The 24,533-nt window shown below is 37.3% G+C and overlaps 2 protein-coding genes across 5 annotated transcripts; both read right to left on the bottom strand.

Moving 5' to 3' along the window:
• Window positions 1-4,576: 4,576 nt before the first annotated feature.
• On the bottom strand, window positions 4,577-12,480 carry LOC121913942 (gamma-aminobutyric acid receptor-associated protein-like 2). The gene is made up of 4 exons (XM_042387727.1): window positions 12,216-12,480; window positions 8,297-8,352; window positions 8,024-8,196; window positions 4,577-5,156 (listed from the first exon to the last, which is right to left on the bottom strand). The coding sequence occupies exons 1-4, from the start codon at window positions 12,247-12,249 to the stop codon at window positions 5,066-5,068; spliced, it is 354 nt and encodes a 117-aa protein (XP_042243661.1). The 5' UTR covers window positions 12,250-12,480; the 3' UTR covers window positions 4,577-5,065.
• Window positions 12,481-14,375: 1,895 nt separating this feature from the next.
• nqo1 (NAD(P)H dehydrogenase, quinone 1) lies at window positions 14,376-24,326 on the bottom strand. Of its 4 annotated transcripts, none has more exons than XM_042412999.1 (7): window positions 23,881-24,254; window positions 21,460-21,550; window positions 18,599-18,766; window positions 17,801-17,931; window positions 17,461-17,574; window positions 16,106-16,207; window positions 14,376-15,240 (listed from the first exon to the last, which is right to left on the bottom strand). In XM_042412999.1, exons 1-7 carry the CDS (start codon window positions 24,079-24,081, stop codon window positions 14,899-14,901), a joined length of 1,149 nt encoding a protein of 382 aa, XP_042268933.1. In that variant the 5' UTR covers window positions 24,082-24,254; the 3' UTR covers window positions 14,376-14,898. The 4 variants fall into 4 exon arrangements, with proteins under 4 accessions (XP_042268933.1, XP_042268954.1, XP_042268938.1 ...); XM_042413020.1 differs by lacking the exon at window positions 23,881-24,254 and adding an exon at window positions 24,272-24,326 and having other exon boundaries at window positions 14,377-15,240; XM_042413004.1 differs by having other exon boundaries at window positions 14,377-15,240; window positions 23,401-24,251.
• Between the last annotated feature and the right edge of the window lie 207 nt (window positions 24,327-24,533).

Genomic DNA, 24,533 nt, shown 5'->3' with positions numbered 1-24,533 from the left:
AACTGAAGTAATTGTATTTGGAGCTAAGGAAGAGTGTTTAAAAGCTTCAATCAATAATGTTAAAAACCACAAACCAAGCCAGAGATCTTGGTGTAGTCATGGACTCAGACCTGAATTTCAACAGCCAAATTAAGACAATTACAAAGTCAGCCTGCTATCACCTGAAGAATATATCAAGAATTAAAGGATTTATGTCTCAGCAGGATTTGTAAAAACTTGTCCTGCATTTATCTTCAGTAGACTTGACTACTGTAACGCTGTCTTCACAGGACTCCCTAAACAATCAGACGCTGCTGCTCGAGTCCTCACTAAGACCAAGAAAGTGGATCATATCACTCCAGTTCTCAGATCTTTACGCTGGCTTCCTGTCTGTCAAAGAATTGACTTTAAGATACTGCTGTTGGTTTATAAATCACTGAATGGTTTAGGGCCAAAATACATCTCTGATCTGCTGCTACATTATGAACCATCCAGACCTCTCAGGTGGTCTGGATCAGGTCTGCTTTCTGTCCCCAGAGTCAAAACTAAACATGGAGAAGCAGCGTTCAGTTTTTATGCTCCACATATCTGGAACAAACTCCCAGAAAACTGTATGTCTGCTGCAACTCTCAGTTCTTTTAAATCGCAGCTGAAGACTTTTCTGTTTGCCTCCGGCATTGATTGACAGCTGTGATTGACAGTTGGCTCACCTGCTGCTCTCCCCGGCTCCAAGACTCACACTGAGTCGGATTGTTGTCACAATATGTCACTGAGTTTAATGTTACTTGATTATGATACCTGCCCTGTTAGTACAATTTAGCTAAAGTAGCTAATGTTAGCCCAAGTGTGCAGCATTCGGTGTTCCCAGTAAGCTAGCATTAGCTTGGGTCTGGGGTAGCGGGGCGTGTTACCAGAGCGTGAAAGGCAACACCCCGCACTCCTGGCTCCAAACGGAAAAGATGCAACTCTGGGCTTCAAACTGGCTCCAGTGCCAACGGGATGACGTCACACCTCGCCACGTTCATCTTTATATACAGATTGTGGTGAAATCTGATAAATTGAGTCAGTGTCGGTTGGAGCTGAAGACTACAAGTTTGAAAATTTAAAAAAATCTGGGAGTGTGGAGTTAGACAGAAGTGGGGTTACCAGACCAAGCATTGATTTTGATCCTTTTTTTTCAAAAACTCTGAGTCTGACAGTGTCACAGGGACCGATAATTCGGTGGTAGTTGGTTAAATAGAAAAATAAAATTCTGTTTGGAGTAAATCACACCACCATTTGGGGAAGAGAAGAAGAAGATTAATTTGTTGTCGGCTTAAAGCACACAAGAAGAGTATTTATATACAGAGCAGAGGTCTTTCATATACAAAATAATAGTTGACTCAGTATGATTCCCTGCGGCACTCCAAAACATTTACAAATACTTATACTTTACTGGGATATTATTTGGTACTTCTACCTCTACAAGTCAGAGGAAATATCCAACTTTTTAACCTGAACCACATTTATTTCTCCGCTAAAGCTGCTACATTGCTTTTACTTACAAAAGATATAATAAGTTTATAAAAAGATGGTGCATTATTGTAGATTAAAGGCCCTGCAAACAAGCACAGCTGTACCCGATTAGACTAACCTACATCGCCACGTACTAATAGGAACTGTAAGGTTTGTACATTATACTGCAGAATAACCAACATGACACCCCCTGAAGCCCCAAAAAGTTTTTTTTTTTTTTTATCTAACAAAATAAACACTCGTGCAGACAAATTATTATCTTGTACACATAAAATAAAAAATATCAACTTTTGGGACGTTTGGGGCTCCATAATTTAACACTGAAAGGGACAATTTTTTGATACTTTAAGTACATTTTGCTAGTAATACTTATGTACTTTTACTCAAGTAGAATTTTGAATGCAGGATGTTTAACTTTTGGCAACAAAATATATTTTGTTTTTTAATGTGTTTAATGAAATAAAGGATCTGAATACCTCTTCAACCTCTTCCCCAAAGTCACAGGATTGAAAAAAATCAATAAAAAAATTGCACAGATAGCAGAATAAATGTGTGAGAATGTAACAAAAATTTCATCTGAACTATGAATCAGGGAAATTCTGTTTGTTTACTACCAAGTAGAGGATATTCGTAGAACGACCTTTGCAGATGCAGAAGTAAAAATAGGAAAAGAAAACTACTGAGCCAGACAATTTTACAGTCTTTGGACTTGTGATAGATTATTGTTTCTTTGTGAGCAGCAAAAACACCCTGAACACCATTATTTTAACCTGAAATGTTGTGATTCTTCCTTTGAATCAGTGTGATTGCAAATGTTTTTTTCTCCATAAACAAATATTGTAAAACCTAAAGAATACTCTCTGAGAGCTTCAGTAAAAGATAGATTCGCATTTTTTCCCATGTGTCTTAAAACAACAGTCAGGTGTCTATATGAACAGTGAAAAAGGTTTTCCTCGCTGTAATCGTTCCTCCTGTTCATACTGGATATTAAAAGATCCTTCAAATGTGCTTTCAATGGTAGTGATGGAGGTCAAAATCCACAATGTGTCCACACAGTCATTTAGTGCAATAATTCATTTTTATTTTCAGCTTCATCAGTCTGAGTTAGTCATATCAAGTGGATATATACCACATTTACAGTCTTTTTAGCATCAAATTCCCTCTTTGTGTTTCCCTGTTGAGCTGCGGTGTAAGTATAGTAACAAAAAGAGGAACTTTGACACTAAAAAGACTGTAACATTGAAAGATATCTACTTGATTTGACTCATTTGGACGCCGAAGCTTCATATTAGCTTCAGATTAACTTTTAAATACATTTTTGCACAGAAGGAGGACTGTGGATTTTGTCCTCCATCACTTCCATTGTAAGTGCATTATGAAGGGATCTTCTAATGGTCAGTATGAACAGGAGGAATGATTACAGCAAGAAAAACAGGTTTCATGTTCATTTGGGCTCCTGACTGTTATTTTAAGACAGACTTTGTTTTGTGAACCCATCCTCTAAATCACTCATTTATGAGTGACTGATGAGATATTTATGAATAGAAAAAAAAAGATGTGGTACAGAGACTAATTATAAGGAGATACTGTGAAGGGTCAGAATATTAACAGTATATCAGGGTAAAGAAATTATCTCAGTACTTCTTCCATCACTGGTATCGACTTCTTCCAGCGTTTAATTGAAGCTATATGATGTTTACAGTGAGCGAAATATTCAAACCCAAGACCTCGTGTGTTTATGGCTGCACCATCACATCAAATGGAAATATGTCTTATGCATCATTTTACACACACAGCCTGACATACAGTGTGTGTCAATAGCATTAATTTAAGTATTGTTCATTTTACAGTTGATTTTAATAGAACATTACTTCTTCTTACATTTACTGAAGTACTGGACTTAACAAGTCTGAGGTACTTCTGCTTTACTTGAGTATTTTTATTTTATACTTTGTACTTCTATTCCACTACATATAATTACAAGTTTTTGCATAAAATATTTCAATATTCTGTTGTTTAAATTGTCTTTTCTTTTAAAAATTTGTTATGCACTTTGTGTGAAAGGTGCTATATAGTGTATTATTATTAGTTAAACATGATACTTATATAATATGATGCAGTGCTGTTACTATTAATCTACCCAAAGTAGCTAAAATTGGCCTCACAGCAATAAACTACAACATTAAAATGCTCTTACATGTATTTGTTAGTTTAACACTCCAAGCCAGACTGCATAGTGAACACAATGAATACTTATATACATTCAATACATTTTCGCTGATCATACTTCTGCTTTTGTTGACTGAGTCATAACCACAGACGAAAGGCCGCGGACAGATGTTGCATTATTTTCGTGGGTGTTGTCAGTGTTCGTTGGAACTAACTAAAAAAGTTCTTACAGATAATGACATATTATAGTGACATCGGCGAATTATCAAGAATAACCAAGATGCTGATTCAGAAAGGACATGTTGTTGTTGTGGCTGTTGACAAAGCTGTGAGCAGCAGAAATGAATTTCAGTTCTCCTCCATTGTTTTTGAGTAGAGGCAGAAATGTAAGAGACAAGAGATCTGAAAAACTGGACAAATAAAACTAAAACAATTTGAATGGAAAGATTATTAGATTAGCTTTTAAAATACAACCAGTGGTTTCCAACCTTTTTGGCTTTTGGTGTCTTACAAAAAGCAGTGTGTAGTCGGGGTCACATTTCACATGTCTATGAGTTGTTAACAGCTCCACCAAATAGTGATTTTTCCCTCTAAACTTCTCACATGCTTTCATTTCAATAAATGTTCAAATGATCCAAGACCAAATATTTGGACAACATGAACTAAATGTTTGTGTTTAGTCTTCCGTCTTTGGTGTACGAGTGTTTTATTGTGTGCATCTTTCTTCTTCTCCCGGCTCCTTTTCAATCATGGATTGTGTATTTTGTTGATGTTGTAATTTATATTTTGAGTAAAAGTGTTATGTGGACAGTGAAGAATAAAAAGTTGCACATGTCGAAGCTGATCAAACTTAGTTAAAATAAATATTGTGCAAATATTCAAAATAATAATAATAAAAAAAAAACTGACCCAGTTTAACTTTAATATTTTTATTGGTTAGGTCATCCAGCTACCTTACCTTCAAATAATTAAATTAAAATTCTTTTAAATATTGTCTTCAAAGAAGAAAGCATAACTAAAAGCAAAACTCATTCACACATATCGTTTCAAAGGTGGAAAAAAAAAAGCTAAAAACACTCAAATCACAACATCAAAACAAATAATAATAATAATAATAATTGAAATTGAACACACTATACACAACTTAATCTATGACTCTATGAAGAACTGGTGCAACATGGGCCAGAACAAAACACACCGGTGCACTCGTTTATTTCTATCCAGTCAGGTGAGCAGTCAGTCAATCATTCTGTTGCATTCATGTCACTGAATCTCTCTGGGGCTTCCCACGGGTTTCTCCAGGGGCCGAGTCGGGGCTGTGATTAGATGCGGGAGGGGTGTCGGTGTGGCCGAGCGGCGCCGCAGGTAAGGCCGGGGTCACGATCATCGGCTTTTTTTCTTTTTAAAAACCGAAGGTGTTTTCACCGCTGTAAGCCACGTATAAAAAGCCGTCCTCGTCCTTCTCTTTCTCGTACAGCTGCCCCATCGTGATGCTGCAACGGGAAGGAAGACGCAGAGTTAACGACTGCTGCGAGCACATGCGAGAGGAAACACATGATGATGATGTCAACACTTTCATAATGAGTGAGAGCCAAACTGGGGATACTGGTTTCACTGGTAAGCAGAGAGGAAACAGAGAAACCAGCTGCATCCTCTTTCAATATGTATGGAATCTATATGACAATATAGTACATTTAAAGAGACAGGAGCAGACAGGAATGTCTGGAAGAGTTGCAACTATTAGCTGATTAATTGATTAGTTGTCAACTATAAATTAATTGCCACATATTTTGATAATCGATTAGTCCTTTTAAGTAATTTGTTAAGAAAAAAGTCCAAATTCTCTGATTCCAGCGTCTTAGTGTTAGCATGTTAGTACCTATTATAAGACCACATTACCCATAAACACCCGCTACTTCCTGTGACAGGGAGGATATTTTTATTCTTGTTGTTATTATCATTATTATTATTATCATCATACAGATAGTTGCTAGCTATTGACTGTCGATTAGTTGCCAACTATTAAATTAATCGTTTGGAGTCAAGAAAAATCTGATTCCAGCCTCAATTGTGAATATTTTCTGGTGTCTTTTGTCGTCTATGACAGAATAAACTGAACATCTTTGGGTTGTGGACTGTTGGTCGGGACAAAACAAGACATTTGAGGACGTCACAATGGTCACTGAGAAACTGTAACGGGCGTAGACAAAGCCATTTATCGAGAATATAACCCACAGATTACCTGATAATAAAAACAGTCTTGTGTATTTAGTATTTAATAAGATATCGTTTGATTAACTGTTGCTGAGGTCATTTAGGTGATATCGCCCTGCCCTGCTAGTAAAACCTGAGAAGAAACTGGGACTTAACAGCAGATGGGTAAGTGTGAAAGTGTAACTAGATTTAGTTTTCTGGTTGTTTTTTCACACAGTTATTTCTTCACTGGACCTTCATGATGACACAAGACATGGCCTTTTAAACAGAAAACATGCTTAGAAGTCTCGCTGGAATCCCCCCAGAGGCCACTTTCCACTTTCCTTTCCTCTGACTCATGCTGTAATCCTTCCTGCCTGTTGCTCTCCCTGACAGAGCTAAAAATACTGGCTGTAAGTGCTGAGTAATGACAATGAGGAATGTCTGAGCGTTTGGTGCTCATAGGTGCGACTACTGCTCACTCTGCGTGTCGTTCTCTAGTTAATAATTTCCAGGTGTCAACTTTATTTAAAAAAAAGGGGGGGGGGGGGGGGGGGGGGGGAGTGTCAGCACTTCTACACCCAGCCATAAAAATATAGATGTTAAAAGGCGACAGTGTCTCTTCATCCAGACTGTGGTGATAAAACTAAACAGAGTTCCTGTTGATAAAAGTCATAAATGTGACTTTGACTGATGGTTTAATCTTAACTACCTTATATGACCATGAAGGCATTTGTGTGTCAACAGGTCAGATCATTACAGAGCCAATTACAGGCATAAAAAAAACAAACATAAGGTGACTTATAAACGTCCTGCTGTTTAACCTGCCATCATTTTTTTGACCTGGTTCAATTCTAGTTCAGCAGGTTTCTGAAGCCCCCCCGCCCCCCCACAACTGAATCTGACAGTCTGACATTTACACCCACTTCTCTGTTTGGCCGGGCATGCAGAGGTGAGAAAAGAGCTCGATTTAAACTTTCTTCATTCAACTATTTCTGTCACTGTTCATGTTAAAAAACAGAGTTCAACACTACCACTGCCTTCCAGGAGAGACTGTAATTAAACTAATGGCTGCAAATAACAATTATTTTCATTATCGATTGATCTGTTGATTATTTTCTTGATCATAGTCTTCAAATGCTTTTTTTTTTTTTTTTTGCGACCAACAGTTTAAAACCAGAAGATATTCACTTTACTATCAAACAGAACAAAGAAAAACAGCAAATCGTCAAAATTAAGAAACTGAGAACAATGAATCTTTAGCATTTCTGCTGGCGTGATTAGCAGCCACACGGTTCTCCGTTCTCTATTTCTCTGTTTAGTGTCGTCAGGTTAGGCTAACCTCATTGTTGCTAACTTTGAAGCTAACCTCCTTTCAGTTTTCCAGCAGTTGTGGGAAACAACAGACGTGACTTTTCTTGGTCTTGAGAAGCTGCAGCGTTTATTTACGGACACACTGTAATCTGTTCTGTACATTTACAACTTACCAACTAAAGACCACTACGGCTGCAACTTACAATTATTTTCATTATCGATTTATCTGTTGATTGTTTTCTCGATTAGTTAATTATTTGTTTGGTCTGTAAAATGTTTGAAAAACAGTGAAAAATGCCCATCACATAGTCTTCAAAAGTATTGTTTTTTTGGCGACCAACAGTCTAAAACCAGAGGATATTCAGTTTTCCATCACATAGGATGAAGAAAACCAGCAAATTGTCACAATTAAGAAACCAGGAACAATGAATCTTTAGCAGTTTTGCTAGAAAAAAAAAGATTTAAATGATTATCAAAATAGTTGCCAATTACTTTTCTGTTGTTCGACTAATCAATTAGTAACATTAGTTGTTTCAGCTCTAATTTAAACCATATTTTGTCCTCCTCCTCTGTATTTCATTATGATTATTTACTCAATTTAAAAATGACAAATAAGTAATATTCAGATTCTGCTGAGAGGAAGTGATGGTGGTCTGGTTACCTCACATACTGCTGTTGCGGACATGACGGGGAGCAAAATGCACCAAGTTCAAGGTAATTTCTGCAAAACTAGCCTATTAAGTTAACTAATTATCTTCAGTTTCCTTGCAGCCTGGCGCCCGGTACCAGCAGGTCGGGAACCTCTGAAGTAAAACATAAAACCGAACCCCTCCTCCTGTCTCCCGGCCCTCACCTTGACTGAGGCACCGTCTTGTCCACAAACAGGAAGATGGCCTTCTCTGAGGGCAGCTGGATGCGTTTCCTGATGATCCACATGAACTGAGCCACTGTGATGTCGGAGGGGACCAGGTACTTCCTCTTGTCGATGTCCACAATCTGTGATCCAGACACTTTCTCCACGATCACCTGACAAACCACACAGAGGCACCAGCAGACGTGATTACAGCCAACATGCATCACACGGCGAACGACCTTCTTTAAGTCAGCGGTGATGGTTTTTACTCACCGGGACCCTGTCAGGGTACTTGTTGCGGATTTTGGCTGACTCTATGCATCGATGTTCTGCAGGACAAAAAACAAACATTTGTGTTATTGAGGTTGATGTTAAGTGACGACAGAAACCTTTTAGGTAACACTTCCTCTTCACCAGACGGACACAGATCGATATTTGACGGCTGAGGTAAGAGATTCACAGACAGCTGCAGTGGATTTAAACTCACCGAGACCAGTTAAACCTCCACATCTGTCACTCCTGTCACTGTTAGCTTCTAGAAAACTTTATTAACCATATTAACTCTGTACTGTCTATAGCAGACTGGCAGCTTCTACACTGAAGTCCAGCTCAAAGTATTCATTGAATATTTTACATTTTCTGGCATTACTAAAAAGTAGTAGTAGGCTTCTTTTAAATGAGTATTTTTTATTATGAATGAAAGGGTTGTTTTGTCTATAAAACATCAGAATCACATTTTTGCTTAAAAAATATTTTTGATAATTAATCAATTGCCGAAACACTTGCAGATTAATCTTCTTTTAACTGACTGATTGATTGACTGATCGTTGCGGCTTTAATTTGATAACAAAAACAATTTTTAGTCAGCTTTTTACTGGTGTTGAAAGAATTTGTTGAATAACTGATTAGCTTTTTGACAGTAAAAAAAACACAACTTTGATAATCAATTAATTATTATAAAAAAACAGGACTTTTTTTTTGCTTTATATGACTGTAAATTAAATAGATCAGCATTTTGGACTGTTGGTCGGACAAAAAGAAATCTGATGGCGTCATCTTGGGGAAACTTATGAGAATATTTCACAATTTATTACTAAATTACTAAACAATTGATTGGTTAATCAAAAAAATCAAAAGATTAACTGATCATTAACCCTAGCCTCTACACTCTACTTTGCATTTATGTATTTTATAATTTCCTGTTAGTATAAAGGGATATTATGTTGATCTGTTTGTATATCAACTACAAAAACAGTATACTGACAAGAACAATACAGTTTAGGGCTGAAACTACCGTTTATTTTCATTATCAATAAATCTGTCTATTATTCTCTCAAATCAAGTAATCATTTGTCCTTAAAATGTCATAAAATGGTGAAAAATGTCAATCACTGTTTCTCAAAGCCCAAAGACGTTGCCTAAAATGTTTTCTATTGTCCCGATTTTCTTGACTCTGAATAATTAATTCAATAACTGGCAACTAATCAACAGTCAATAGCTAGTAACTGTCTGTATCATAATAATTATAATAATAATAATAAGAAGAATAGGTAGTGGGTGTTTATGGGTAATGTGGTCCTATAACGGGCACTAACAATAACACTGAGGTGGGACATAAGCCAAATATTTCTGACATGTACTTGTTTGTTTTTACACTTGTAATGTTTTGAAGTGCTGCACCTTTAAAAACCACATTATTTCTCAGCAGCAACATTTCATATGTTCTCACAAATATGTGAATTGCATCATTAAGCCTTTTTTTTTTTTTTTTAAAGTCTGTAAACACTCTACTTCTCATTAACAGCTAGTCTGTCGACAGGAAGTTAAATATCAGACATGTCAGTTGAGTATTTCCATTTGATGCTACTTTATGCTTCCACTACATCTACTTCACAGCTGTAGTTTCCTTTCAGATCAATATTTTTATGGAAAACATACGATCTGACCACTTTTATTAAAAAAACCCAATAAAATATATATTTCTATAGATTAGACCACCCACCAGTATACATTAAAATGCTACTTACATGTACATTATCAATATTTAAATATATTACTTCAGATTAAGATTTAACACAAAGGATAAATATGTAAATTTGATCATTAAAGCCCCTTTTTTTAAAGCTTGTAAACACTCTACTTGTCATTATCAGCTAGTCTGTCAACAGGAAGTTAATTTCGATTATGAATTAATGGTTAAAACATCAAACATGTTGTCAGAATTGTCTACTTTCATCATAACTAATTTTATCATGAATAAATTTTTTGTGTTCATTTCTTTTGTTGTAAAGCACTTAAAGCTGCATTTTTTGTATGAAAGATGCTGTAAGATTATTATAATTATTATTATACATTTTTAGTATGAATACTCTTTGTATCTCTCTTGTAAATTATGAGGATTTTATCTTAATTGTGAATGAAAGTGTTGCATAAATCAAGAGTTACATATTTTATTATATATTATTAAAAACCAAAGATATCTGGATGTTTTGGCTGCTAGTAAAAGACAATTCTGAGGCATCACTTTGAGGTCTGGTTACTTATAACTAGCATTATCATGACATCAGGTTATTTCTTAATTTCATATGCCAAATGATTAAATGAAAAGCTGATAATTGATTATATGATATAGGGCTAAATGCCACCACATGTCGCGGTGTCCTCCGGCAAGATACTGAACCCCAAATGCGTGTGAACGTGTGAGCATAGAAACACTGTGGGGCGCTTTGAGTGGTTGATAAGACTAGAAAAACGCTATATAAGTGCTGTCAGTTTAATTTTCGCCACCAGGGGTCTCTCAAGCAAAACAATAACAAAAAACAGTTTGACGATGTCATGAAGGAGCGTGGGATCATGGGAGTTGTTGTCTTCATTGATGAAAATCGATCTGATGTGACTCAGACAGAAGAAAAGAAGAGAGGCTAAATCATATTCATGGATAAAGTAATGTATTAAATTTATATTCATGTTATGTCATTCCATTCTAATAAAATAGCGGCAAGTAACGTTAGCTAACGTTGGCTTTACGTGGACAGCTTCGGCGACGGAACGAGCAGCAAACGGTAATAAATAATCTTGTGCTCCATAATGAGTGAGCAATATAAACAATAGTAAACAACAGTGTGGCTAGCTAGCTAGTTTGTCAAGTTCCTTTCTGATTCCCTGACGTATTATCTGGTCTTTCCCCGTTATGGCGAGTAGAGGAGGTAAAGGGGATATGACGCCACTGACAGGAGACCAAATGAAACGGACCGTTACCTTGATTAAAATTACTAATTTCTCTGGGTTTGAACCAAGCCTCCAGGAAGAGCGTGGGGTTTTGAAGCCAATTTGACATAGTGACCAAACTGTGGAATTACAACTTCCTGTCTAACAGGGGCCCAAAGAGCGTCTTTTTGGCTCCCAATCGTGAGAAAAGGAGCGTCTGTAAAACAGTGGAATATAAAAATATATAAATAGGTCTAATCATTTTTAGACATTTTAATGTGGAAAAGTTACATGTGTCTCTAAAGAGCAAATGATTAGTCAGTTTATTGACAATAATCATGACTTTGCATCAACAGAAGTCATTATGTAAAACACTATAGAAGGGATGCAAAAGAAGCCTGCAGGCCTCCTCAATGTTCAGCCAAAACAACTTTTTTCCCCTCTTGGTGACGCCTCTCAGGCCTCCAGTTTATGGCAGGTGGGGAAACAGAAAAATATCATGTTTAACTACATATATAGACACTAAAAAATCTTTAATATCCAGCTGCAAACAGTCAGCTCACAGCAGAATGGAGGCTTAGCAGCTTAATGTGTCAATATCCTCCATCAATCAGCCTGAAAGCAGGTCGTCGTTCCGGGGTGGAAATAAGAACAATGACGCGATGATTTGTTGACACACACAAACCCAAAACATCTATTTTAAAGTAGAGACATGCGAATTGGCTTTTACATGAGCTGACATTAATATTTACAGCTGTATTTAGCGTGTATGTACAAACCAAAGCCTCCTCTAAACAAAAAGCCTAACCGACAGGCCACTCTGTACGACCGACGCAGTTTAAAGTGACGTTTTCTACACGTTTAACTCCAAAGAAATGTTCCCACAGGGCAACATAATAGATATTATTGTTATGATTTCTCTGGGTTTTTATTTAACATTTTAATCACTCTTGTAAACCACAATAACAGCTCCCTCCTCCCTTACCCAAGGAGTGATCCTCTTTGAACATCCATTTCATGTTTGCCGTTTCCGGGCTCTCTCTTTCCGCTCGATGCAGTTGATTATAAACACGACTCAAGGTTAATTTGGGGGTTTAAATGTCTTTCTTTTTTTCCTAGTATCCTTTAAATGAGTAACTCTTAAATCGGTATTGGAGCAGGGCAGCGGCTCGCTTTCTCTCTCTCGCTCAACACTTCAGCAAAACAACAAACAACAACCTCCTCTTGACGATCAGCCTGCAGAATGGAACAGTCCGGGAGTGACGTCACCGTCAGCACTCACTGCGCTGCCCCAGCGGTGACGGACTGTTCCATTCTGCCGCACACAGGAGGGGGGAGCGACAGTATTATCCCTACTATTAACATCTTTTTTTTAAATTTTAATATAAGTATATATATTATATGTATATACATATTTAAAATTAAAACACACCTTCTTGTTATAAAAAAAACTTGACTTGAAATGAACACATCCAATTTTTTTTGTTAAATAAATTAAAAATGTCTCCAGATCAATAACAGTATGACAAAACAGTTTTATCAGGGGTGGAAAGTAACTAAGTACATTTGTGATGTACTTGTACTTTACTTGAGTATTTCCATGTGATGCTACTTTATGCTTCCACTCCACTACATTTCAGAGGGAAATATTGTACTTTCTACTCCACTACATTTATTTGACAGCTTTAGTTACTTTCCAGATGAAGATTTGACACAATGGATAATATAACAAGCTTTTAAAATACAACACATTGTTAAAGATGAAACCAGTGGTTTCCAACCTTTTTGGCTTTTGATGTCTTACAAAAAGCAGTGTGTAGTCGGGGTCACATTTCACATGTCTATGAGTTGTTAACAGCTCCACCAAATAGTGATTTTTCCCTCTAAACTTCTCACATGGAGAGTTTGATTACAGTGAGGAAAACCTTTTTTTTAGTCTTCATATGGGCAGCTGACTGTTGTTTTAGGACAGACTTGAAAAATTTTGAACCTGTCCTTTAATGTGACCTTGGAGATGACAGGATATATGGAGATGAGGATATATGCACATATATAACAAGTCCCATCATGATTCACTTGACCATTTGCTTGATAAATAACCTAAAATATTTTTTTGATTATAAGATTGTTTAATTGATCATTTCAGCACCAATCAAGTCAAAGCATTTTAATCTTGTAGGGGGGGTTGCAAGGTGCACCCAAATGCAGACACAGACGAAAGTGACAGTGAATGAAATAAGGCTTTATTGCCAGGGAAGTGAGGGCATGGAGGTGGATGGAGTGGAGATGAAGCGGGCTGAGGCAGAGGACTGGAGGGCTGAGAGGAGTGAGAGAGGATGGCGAGGGCTGGCAGAAGGGAGCAGGTGGTGATGGGCCGGAGAGCGGGCAAGCGGGCAAGCGGGCAGGCTGGCAGGCAGGCAGGCAGGTAGGCGATGGTCCAGGAGCACTAGAGCAAGAGAGACAGCAGTTAGCAAAAAATCCAAACTTGGAGAAATAACAATATCTAAGTGAGAGGCCACTTGAGTAGAAACAACAATCTGGCGATGAGTGGCTGAAGAGCCCGGGTATATATACACACACTGCAAGCTGATGAACTGATGAGAGTCAGGTGAGCAGACTGGGAGAGGTGATGAGCTGATTGTAGACAGGAATGTAGAGCTGGAAGCACCCACACAAACAAACACACACAGAGAGAGACGGACAGGGGAACACTGGAAACACAGGGAAATACTAGCGAATCTTCAGGTACCATAACAAATCTATATAGTCCAAAAACATCTGTACAAACCCTCTGTACTTAGAGCTTCGGTTCATGGAAGGAAACTTCAAAAAATTCTTAAATGTAGAAAAAAACGGAGAAATCTCAGTAAGATCAACAGAGGAAAGACCCTTTTCCAGAATAGAAAGACATAGATGTTCTTTGTACACAGTACACAGAAATAACCAGTAAATAGTAAAAATGAAAATAAATACACACAGTGAACATTTGTCCTGTATTATCAGCAAAATATACTCCACTTGATTATTTATTGATTGCCTCAAAATTGTACTTCAGAGATGAATAAATGCACTTACTGTTTACTTTCCATCACTGTGTAAATGCAAATGAAAAACACGTTATGCATCTAAAATAAAAATAAGTTCAAGTCATTGTTCTAAATGGTTTTATTTCAGCTTCATTAAACACTTTCTCACTTACTGCTGGAATATTTATTAGATCACAACGTTTCAGCGGCATCAACACACTTCCATACATATATATATAGAGAGGGAGTACATAGGAGCTGCCTCAATCATCCAATCAGAGGACTATAAACATTAGTTTGACTGATGAGAACGTTGAACTAACACAACAAATATCCTGTCACCGTCGCAAAAGCATTAAAAAGATTAGAAGAATACAAAATGACAGAATATAACAACACCAATAAATCTTAAGTAACATCTATGTGACCCCAAAGATCAAAAATAGAAAACAAGTGACTTAAGATCAAACATATTAAGGACACTAGTCTCAATTCGTCCAAAGACTTTTTCAATATTTCAGCAGTAAGTGAGACCGTGTGCAGAGTTTTTTCATTGTCATACAGTATTTTGGTATTAAAGTAATCTTGTCACATACAGTATATAGATGGTTTAAAGGCACATTCATGAGTGAAGAGAAGGTTCTAGTTCCTGCAGGATGGTTTCACACTATTCTCATCAGTGGGTTGAACTTTGATTTGGTTGTCAGGCGGCAGCGGTTTCCCTAAATGGTGTCCCGTGGTGATACCGAAGGGCTGCGACTCTTGCTCCTCCTTCACCTTGGGCCGCAGCATGAACCCCCCTTGAAAGCTGAGGTCAAACATCTCGCAGGGGGCAAAGGTCAAACACTTTTCAGCCAGCAGTCCTTTTAGTCGGGTCCGCCACCCTTCTAGCATCGCGGTTCGCACGGCGGGGGGACAGTGAGCCGGACTCCAGAATATCTGAGGAGCCAGAACCTGAAATCCACAGAAGTGCAGAGTCCCGTTCTGAAAGAAAGGAGGGAGACAGAAATAAGAGAGAAGCAGGTTAACGACCATCCGCCACCAATAACAATATATTTATATACATATTATTATATAATTGGACATGTGTACAATGTATTTTGTCTTTTTCTACTTGTGTATTTGCATGTTGTTACTTGAACTGTTTCTGTTTTTGTTACCTGCCTATAGGGAACACGGATATAAATTAGCATTTTTTTGCTAACTCCAGCGTGTTTACATCTTGTATTTTATACTGATGTTCATTAATGTGCTCTGTCCCTATCAAGTACAAACAAATAAATAAAATAAATATAGCACGTATAAAAATCAGCAATTACAAAGTGCCTTACAAGGGCAGACGTAAAAAGAATAAAAAGGTAAATTAATAAATAAAGATTATAAAAAAGCCTTATGATAAAAGTGAGAAAAAAAGCTTCAGAATGACTGATGGAATATCTTTGGTTATTTATGATTGAAAACAAGTTTTCTTTTTGCAGGATCCCCCCAATTACAGGCACAAATTTATTGATTTATTGATATATAGTTTGGTTCTTAAAATTTAATTTGACATTTTATATGCAAATAAAAAAAATGAATCTAAATAAAATATAGTACAAGTCGTTATTATCTACATTGATGTATTTCAGTTTAAATAAAGCATAATGCTTTATGCTTATATTCATGCACCATATACACTATATATCACCTAATATCTGGTGAATAATTGATTTATTCTATTTATTTAACCTTTATTTGTACAGAGTAGGTTGGCTCAGCGTACATGCTGTTAACAGTAACATTAAATTACAAAAAATAAAGTAACAAGAACAACAATTTAATTCTGCTTAAACAGGCTGTTCAGACTCACCTGTAGAGGCCACAGTGAGATGTTGATGTCTCCGTTGATGCCATCAGGGCGGAACATAGTCTGTGTCGCTCCGGTCGAGAAGGACAACATCGCTTTCTTTTTCTTCAGAGAAACATAAAAAATAGTTTTTAAAGAGTGTGATGAGAGGAACTGTACTAAAATATAATTACTCGTATAGGTGCTGATCTGTGAGGAAAACACAGTAACTGCATGTTTGTGGGAGAAGTTGATTAAACTTCAGGAGTGAATTCAAACAGCTTCTTTTTTCTAAAATTTGACAATAATGTAGCATTTTTATTGTATTATATCTGATGGAATAACAGTATCATGGTGCATTGTTTTTGTGACCTATAAATGTATATTATATTATATTATAATCTGCAGTAGTGGAAGAAGTATTCAGATGCTTTACTTAAGTAAAAGTACAACAATGTAAAAATACTCCATTGCAAGTAAAACTCATGCATGAAAAATCCTCCTTAAGTAAAAGTACATAAGTATTATGAGCTTGATGTAGTTAAAGTATTGCAGTAAAAGTACATAAGTATTATGAGCTTGATGTAGTTAAAGTATTGCAGTAAAAGTAGTGGTTTGGTTCCTCTGACTGATATATTATTATATATGACATCATTAGATTATTAATAGTGAAGCATCAGTGTTAGAGCAGCATGTTACTGTTGTAGCTGCTGGAGGTGGAGCTAGTTTACACTACTTTATATACAGTTAGCTAGTTTAGTCCAGTGGTTCCCAACCTAGGAACCCCTCCAAAGGGTCAGCAGATAAATCTGAGGGGTCGTGAGATGATTAATGGGAGAGGAAAGAAGAAAAAACAAAGTTCTGATACATAAATCTGTTTTCAGTTTTTGGACTTTTTCTCTAATCTTTGATTTTTGCTGAAATATTGGATCATTTGAACATTTATTGAAATGAAAGCATGTGAGAAGTTTAGAGGGAAAAATCACTATTTGGTGGAGCTGTTAACAACTCATAGACATGTGAAATGTGACCCCGACTACACACTGCTTTTTGTAAGACGTCAAAAGCCAAAAAAGGTTGGAAACCACTGGTTTCATCTTTAACAATGTGTTGTATTTTAAAAGCTTGTTATATTATCCATTGTGTCAAATCTTCATCTGAAAAGTAACTAAAGCTGTCAAATAAATGTAGTGGAGTAGAAAGTACAATATTTCCCTCTGAAATGTAGTGGAGTGGAAGTATAAAGTAGCATCACATGGAAATACTCAAGGGAAGTACAAGTACCTCAAAGTTATGATATTTCATTTTATCATTATCAGCATTTTGTTTGTCTCATGTTGGTTCAGTAGATCTACTGTAATTGTCCACCTGAGACAGACCTTGAAAATGCCGTTATTGTACATCTTTTCCAGGGAGAAAGCGAAGCCTTGTGCCAGCACTCTGTCCATCCAGCCCTTCATGATGGCCGGCACACTGAACCAGTACAAAGGAAACTGCAGAAAGAGACACAACAATCCACTTAATGCATTTACTTTATTGTTTTTTTTTTTTAATTATTTAAGTAAATTATTTTCCTTTTTGTCTTTGCTTATCCCATAATTTATTGATTCTGTATTCCTTGTTTTGGAAAGTATTATTTGAATATTATGTGCCGTCGTGGTAGTTGCCGCTCGTTCAGCACATAATAACAACAAACAAGAGATGTGAGTGACCTCTGACCTGGAAGATGATGAGTTCAGCCTCTTCTACTTTGCGCTGCTCTGCTACGATGTCGTCACTGAGGCGGCCCTCCATCCAGGCGTGCATGGTCTCGTCTCCGTACTGGAAAAGCTCCGGGTTCTTCAGATCACCTGGACATGACACACGCTGTCAGAGCTTAGAGGATAAATCTGATGATATTCTATGTTTCTCTTGCTGGCGATAAATCCCATGAAAAGATCCAAACCAACAACGAACTTATCTACTAACAAGTATTGTGTGTGTATCCAGAGCTTAATTTATCTTACATACACTGTAGTTTATTGTAGTTTATTTATTCAATCTAACACACACCGTCCTGCTGAAGAAATACTCACTAGAGCAACAAACATGGATTCATCCGCCGATGAAAATAGTCCCCAACAAATGCAGTATTTCCTCCTGTTTTAGTAACGTTTGTTAAACATTTCAGTGCCCAGCTGTTTTAGGAAAGTACTGAGTCTATTTTTAACAGGAAAATATATATTTGTGAGCTGTTTTTAAAGATTTATGTCAGTAGGAGCCGATGCGCTCGGGGCAGAAAGAATCGATCAACAAACTAACACATTGTCGGTTTTGGCATTTTCATGCGATTTGTCAGCAATAAAATATAGAATAACACCAGCTTTATCCTTTAATTATGTATTGTGACCTTAATATCCCTCGTTTGTTCTCAAGTGTTCCAGAAAAAAAAGAGCAAAGCAGATCTTGCAGGCCGCTCAGGGTTTGACTTTGTTTTGTGCTCGCTCGGTAATTTAGTCAGTGACAGACAGGGATTACCGATGATGTCGTCCTGGGTGGCGTTAGCTTTGAAGTTCATGGCGTACAGGTCAGACACGACGACCCTGTAGCCCTGCTCCGTCAGCTCCTGCACCGCCACGTCTCGAACCGCCGCGTTGAACGAGCCGGTGCTCTGGTGGGCGTAAACGATCAGAGCCGTCTTCTGAGCTGTCAAACACACACAGATAGACAAACACATTTACGTGGCAATTTACATCAGTACAAAAAATATATAAAAATATATATAATGACAGTTTTTTATCATCTTTTTTGTATTATTAAGTTTTACATTACGGAAAAAAACGCAAATGTTCAAGAAAAAGTCAAAGGATCATTGCTAACTTTTAGCAATGTCGGCTATTTTTTAATATTATATGATCTATTTCGGCTTTATTTATTTTGTGTAAAACCTTTCCTATGCCTTTCCTAAAATATTTTACATTCAGTTACTTAATTGCACTTTTTTAGCATAGCGCTGGTCTACTAATCTGCTTCTTTTTATTGAGTTTTTAACTGTTCTTATGTGTTTCTAGGTATGTTAGTAGATTTTTGCACCCTGTTCCTGAGAAACGCATCTCCGTCCTACTGTATGCGTATTTCTATATGGATGTGGTTGGAATGACAAATACGTTTGAACTTGAACTTAAAACTTATAAGTCACGCCGCTAAAAATAATTTACTAATGCTTCTTAGATCAGTTATAATCCATTAATAAGAACAACTGCCGGGTTACACGGTTGTGAAACGTTCCTTTGGCTGTTGTTTCTCCTCCTCATTAAGTTTTACACAGTTATAAATGTTAGTAGGTCATTAATAAAGTGTAAAGAGCAAAACTTTCATGCAAAGAGCAAATAAATCAATGATTCTGCTCGTTAATAAAGTGTGGTGAAGTGTTTTACAACAGTCCATCAGGTCGGCAGGTGTAAAGGTTGAGAAACATTTATCAGAACGGATCTATATGGCATCAATTAACCTTGATAAAGTTATTTGATACAACTTGTAATGGGTGCCTTATGAGAGATCTTTTTTTTTCTCCATAATATTCTAAAATCCAAACTTTACAGCAACAAACGACATCTCTTGAAAGAGAAAACAAGCTCTGAAATTCTCTAAGTAAGCCACACGTCTGCAGAAAAACCAGACAGTTGGCATTACGTTAAGATAATCAGTGGTTTGATCTTTTACTAGATGCACACAGAAAATATAGCAGACAGATAAACCTAAACAGGAACTGTAGCGTCCCTCCGTCGCCGGACCTGAAACACAGCTGAATGACAAATAATGACATTAAAGGAGCTGTGAAACGTGTCTGACGAGGCCGACGCGCCGGGCGTCAGCAGCAGTTTTAATTGTGACACAATAAAGCAGGATGAGTAGGTGTTAAATTAAAGGCGTTGGCGCTGTGCGAGCGTTCGGAGACTGTCTTTAACGCAGTCTGCTGATCTGTGATCACTGCTTTTAAAACAAGGGATTCCTCTGTGTGTTGGAACAGAGAAACCACAATCTGAATGTTCCTCGAGGCAAAAGACAGAAAAGAAACAGAGCTGAACCAGTAACACAACAGGTTTATTGTACGTAATAAAGCTTCTGATGTCACTGTGCTCACACCAGCTTTGTCAGCTTTGCTGTGTGATACTGGACAGGTAATGTACTGTGGAGGGTTTATCACTGAAAACATCTGCCTGCATCTGGAAACAAGGGGTGATGAGAGTTAGAGTCATAGTGAGCCAGAACAGTGAAGTTTTAGGGCGTAAAAAAAAAAATGTTAAAACTGCAGAGTTGGTCTTTGTGGGTTTGTAAGTACAAGGGAGCACTTTACATTTTGCATGGTCATGTGACACATATAAAAATACTGTTTGAAGTTACTCAGATCTGTGTATTATAACCTGATGATTTGGTTTTATGAATAATAATGTAAAGTTTGATAACTCATGAACTAATCTATCATGTAACTGTTGCAGCTTTTAATGTTTTGCTGGCAGCTACATTTAGACCAGTTCTTACAGCTTTTTCTCTGAAAACAGCAGCCACAAACGACACTATGAGAGCTGCTGAGACTGAACCAAAACAGTGAAGTTGCAGCCGGACAGATAAACAACGAGCTGAAACTCACTATAAAGCTCCGAGAGGAGCTGCAGATAATTCTCTGTAGGTTCATCACTACGAGCCACGACCGACACACTGACGGATCAGACTGTTATAATGATAAATATCGATTAAAGCTGCTTTACTTTAGATCAGAGAAGATCATGTGACACATTTGAGACATATGTAGGAACAAGCCTCTATTGTCTCACTTCATGCAGCTTAGAAAGAAGGAGAGCTTTTTTGGAGAATTTTAACCTAAATAAATAAGCTAACAGTTGGACATTCAGTGAACTCATCATTTTAAGCTACAAGACTGAACTCATGACTGTAAGTTTTCTGACCTGATTTAAAACTGACAATCTTATCTAATGTAATCACACTGAGTTAATAATAAACATGAGTACTGATTTAACACAATGGATCATTTTATAGGTTTTACAGTGTACCGTGTTATATTATATTATATTAGTTTATATGAATGTGAAAATGACACAAATGACACAAAACCAAGGTCATTGTCTTCTGATAGAAATATGGAGTTTTTACAGTTCTGAGGGTGTTACACAGATTGACAATTTAGATCTACATAATAATTTTTTTTGTGAATATTTTAACATATGTGAATTGTAAACAGCTGTGAGCGAATGCAGAAAAAACCTGTCAATAATCTAACCAGACTTTGTTTGTACAGAGAAGCTTTGCATATCGGAGCAGCAGCAGCAGACAAGCAGGTTTATAGGAGGTGTTGTCAGTAAATCAGAGCGGAGACTCACCCATGCTGCGTGTGTGTCTGTGTGTCGGATCCGTCTGCACTGTAGACCAGGTTCCTGGTGGCACCGTGGCTCTTATAGACCCTGTGGCTTTCTGTGCGTGAGAAACATGGTTAAGATTGGATATCAGATGGAGCAAGATATTTCTCGAAGTTACAACTACACACCGGAGGAACCGAGAAGAAAAAAAAAAAAAAAAAAAAGTCTGCTGTCAAAACTGCAGGACCGGTTTAGTTCAGTGTTTTGAAAGGGAGGAGGCGTGTGTGTGTGAGTCAGTCAGGCTGCGGATTCACTGGTGCAGTTGAATGAGATTGGTTTCATTTGGCCTGGAAAAGAATGTTTGGGTCACTTTCAAGGGATTATCCGACAGGGTCATGAGGCTTAATAAACGCTTTAATCCGACTTAATTTCACCTCGTTAGAAGAGAAGTGGAGGAAGGCGTCGGTTTAGTAAAAGCCCGAGCTGTTCAGTCAAGTCCCCGTGTTTAATGTCACCTGTCACCACTTTCTTTGCAAACAGGCTTTTATGACCGACTTGGATTTCACTCTGAGTCTGTCAGCGTGACAAAAGCTGGTCGAGTAGGTGAGAAAACTTCTCACAAAAAGGGATTATAATAATTCTAATATGATATATTAATATTAATAATGTTTTGAGGGAAATGGAGGGCAAGATGGCCTAACACTAAAAGATAAAACCCCTTTTCACCATTCATTAGTTTATTAGTAGCTGCTCTGGAGCTTTTAATAGTTGATCTTCCTCATCAGGTGAAGTTTGCCCACATGTTGCCTCGATAGAAATGTTTTTCTACATGTGATAAATTCATATCTCCCTGAGCCATAACAGTACTAGTTTCTCAATGTTTTAATTAATTAAAGTCACATCTGTCTGTTATATTTATACAAGTATTGGCCTTGTAGACCCTACTGTTCCTGCTCTGGTTTATCTGTTTTCTTTATTTTATGCCTGAATCTGGTAAAAGATCATGCCATTGATTATTTTAATGTCAAATGTCGGGATTTTCTGCAGACATTTCTGCTTATTTGGACTTCAAAGACTTAGCATATTGCAGCATTTCTGATTAAATTATGTGACATATACTGTAAGGTAGCACAATCCATGCAATAAAGTATTTCTTGTTCTAATGGAATCTTGGTTTATGCAAAATAAATGAATAAATAAATACAAAATACCTGCATAGACAATAGCGATACATATTGTGATGCTACCTGTTGCTTTGTTTTCTTAACAGAGCTTTATATCAAGTTTCAGCTCATTGTTTAACTGTCCGGCTGCAACTTTACTGTTTTGGTTCACTCTCAGCGCTCTCATAGCGTCGTTTTCAGAGAAAAATCTCTAAAAAGCCACTGTACACTACCTGCTCAGCACCAAACGACAAGCAGACGCAGTTAGCTGTAGACTAGCTGGTGAACATAGTCAGGAGTTGGTAGAGAGCAGAAACAGAAGCTTAAAGAGAGTGAATATTGGACTTAAATTCACCGGGTGGACAGAAACACGACTCCAAATGAATGATAATATTGCTACGTGACTGCTGGATGTGGACACACATAACATAAAAAGTCATGATAGGTCACTGTTGTGTTCACTACTTGTTTCCACTGAAAACAAGAGGAGAAGAAATCAGTTAATGTAGGTTTAACTAGCCTATGTGGTTGTTATTGTAAGCATGACTACTTATTTGGTACTTAAAACATCATCTTTTCCTAAACATAACCAAACTGTAACCATAACATTGTTATGTAGTGTTGTAATGAAGTGTCTTTCCGTTGACCACCCTGACACTTATCTAATCTTCTGTTTCAGACATTTAGTTTGTAATAATAAAATCAACAGGATGTAGGCGTTTGATAAAAGCCATATCATAAAAGCTGACGTCTTAACACAGCTTTCCACTAGATTACATATTTTTTAACGTTTCCACGCTACCCGACGTGCTCCCACAGTCACCCTGAGGCGGAGTTATCCCGCAGTGGATCAGACACGCCTTCGGCATGTGCGTTGCGTGTCAGGCTTGACAGACTGGAATGCGACAGGAATGTTACCTGGACGCTTCTGTCACCTGCTGATCACCTGGGTGAGACTCTGCAATGAGACCTGCTCAGATTACCTGTCTGAAGGTAAATATTTCAGTGCAAGAGTCACAGTGCATTAGCAGGTCAGTCAAATGCAAGGCAGGGCAACTTAATTGACTTTATTGGCTATTTCAAAGTTCCAGTGCAAAATTAACTTTACACTCCTTAATGTTTAACCACTACGGATACAGAAGCTCAAAGAGAACATAATAAATCTAGTTGCACATTACTTTGTTCAAGTGATGGACTAGAGACTGAGATGTTCACGAAACCTTTTCAAAGCCCAAAAGATAAAAACCGACATTGTGTTACCAGGATAAAAACAAAACTATACCTCAGTGTTGACAGTTGGGAGACAGTTGAGCTCTATGGATTTCAACATTGGTCGGTCACTCCACCACTTTGGTCCCGAATGAAATATCTCAACAACTAAAGATTTGGTACAGATACCTGAATATTGCTCTAGCGCCACCAGCAGGTCAAAGTTTACACTTATCCTCTGAAATAACTCAACATCAACAAGATGGATTGGCATCAAGTTTCTTACAGACGTTCATGGTTCTCAGAGGATGAATCCTAATAACTTTGATGATCCCCTCTACTGCCACCATGAGGGCACAAATAGAATATGTTCAACACTTTGGTTTATGACTAAATACCAGTAAATATAATAGAGTTTCAAAGAGCTATTTCCAATGGTTCCATAGACAGTGTTAGTGACTCACAATTTGATCGACATGAAACTCTCCCGGTTAAATCGTCAGCACAGAAGATGAACAACTGCGTTAGAAAACATCGATAAAAAGTTAGAGTTAAAGACTGTGTACATAGAAACTTAGAGGCAGAAGTTAGCTACAGCTCCCAAGGTGCATTTTTTTTTTGCAAGAAACATCCAATCACAGCGCTTAAGATTCAGTCTTGTGCACCGCTAACCGCAGGTGGAAACTTCATTTTTTAACCCCAACGTGAATCAGTTCAGTTTTAATT

The sequence above is a fragment of the Thunnus maccoyii genome, chromosome 1, assembly GCF_910596095.1.
Source record: "Thunnus maccoyii chromosome 1, fThuMac1.1, whole genome shotgun sequence".
In the NCBI taxonomy this organism is placed as follows: domain Eukaryota; kingdom Metazoa; phylum Chordata; class Actinopteri; order Scombriformes; family Scombridae; genus Thunnus; species Thunnus maccoyii.
This window is presented reverse-complemented; position numbering and strand designations above follow the sequence as displayed.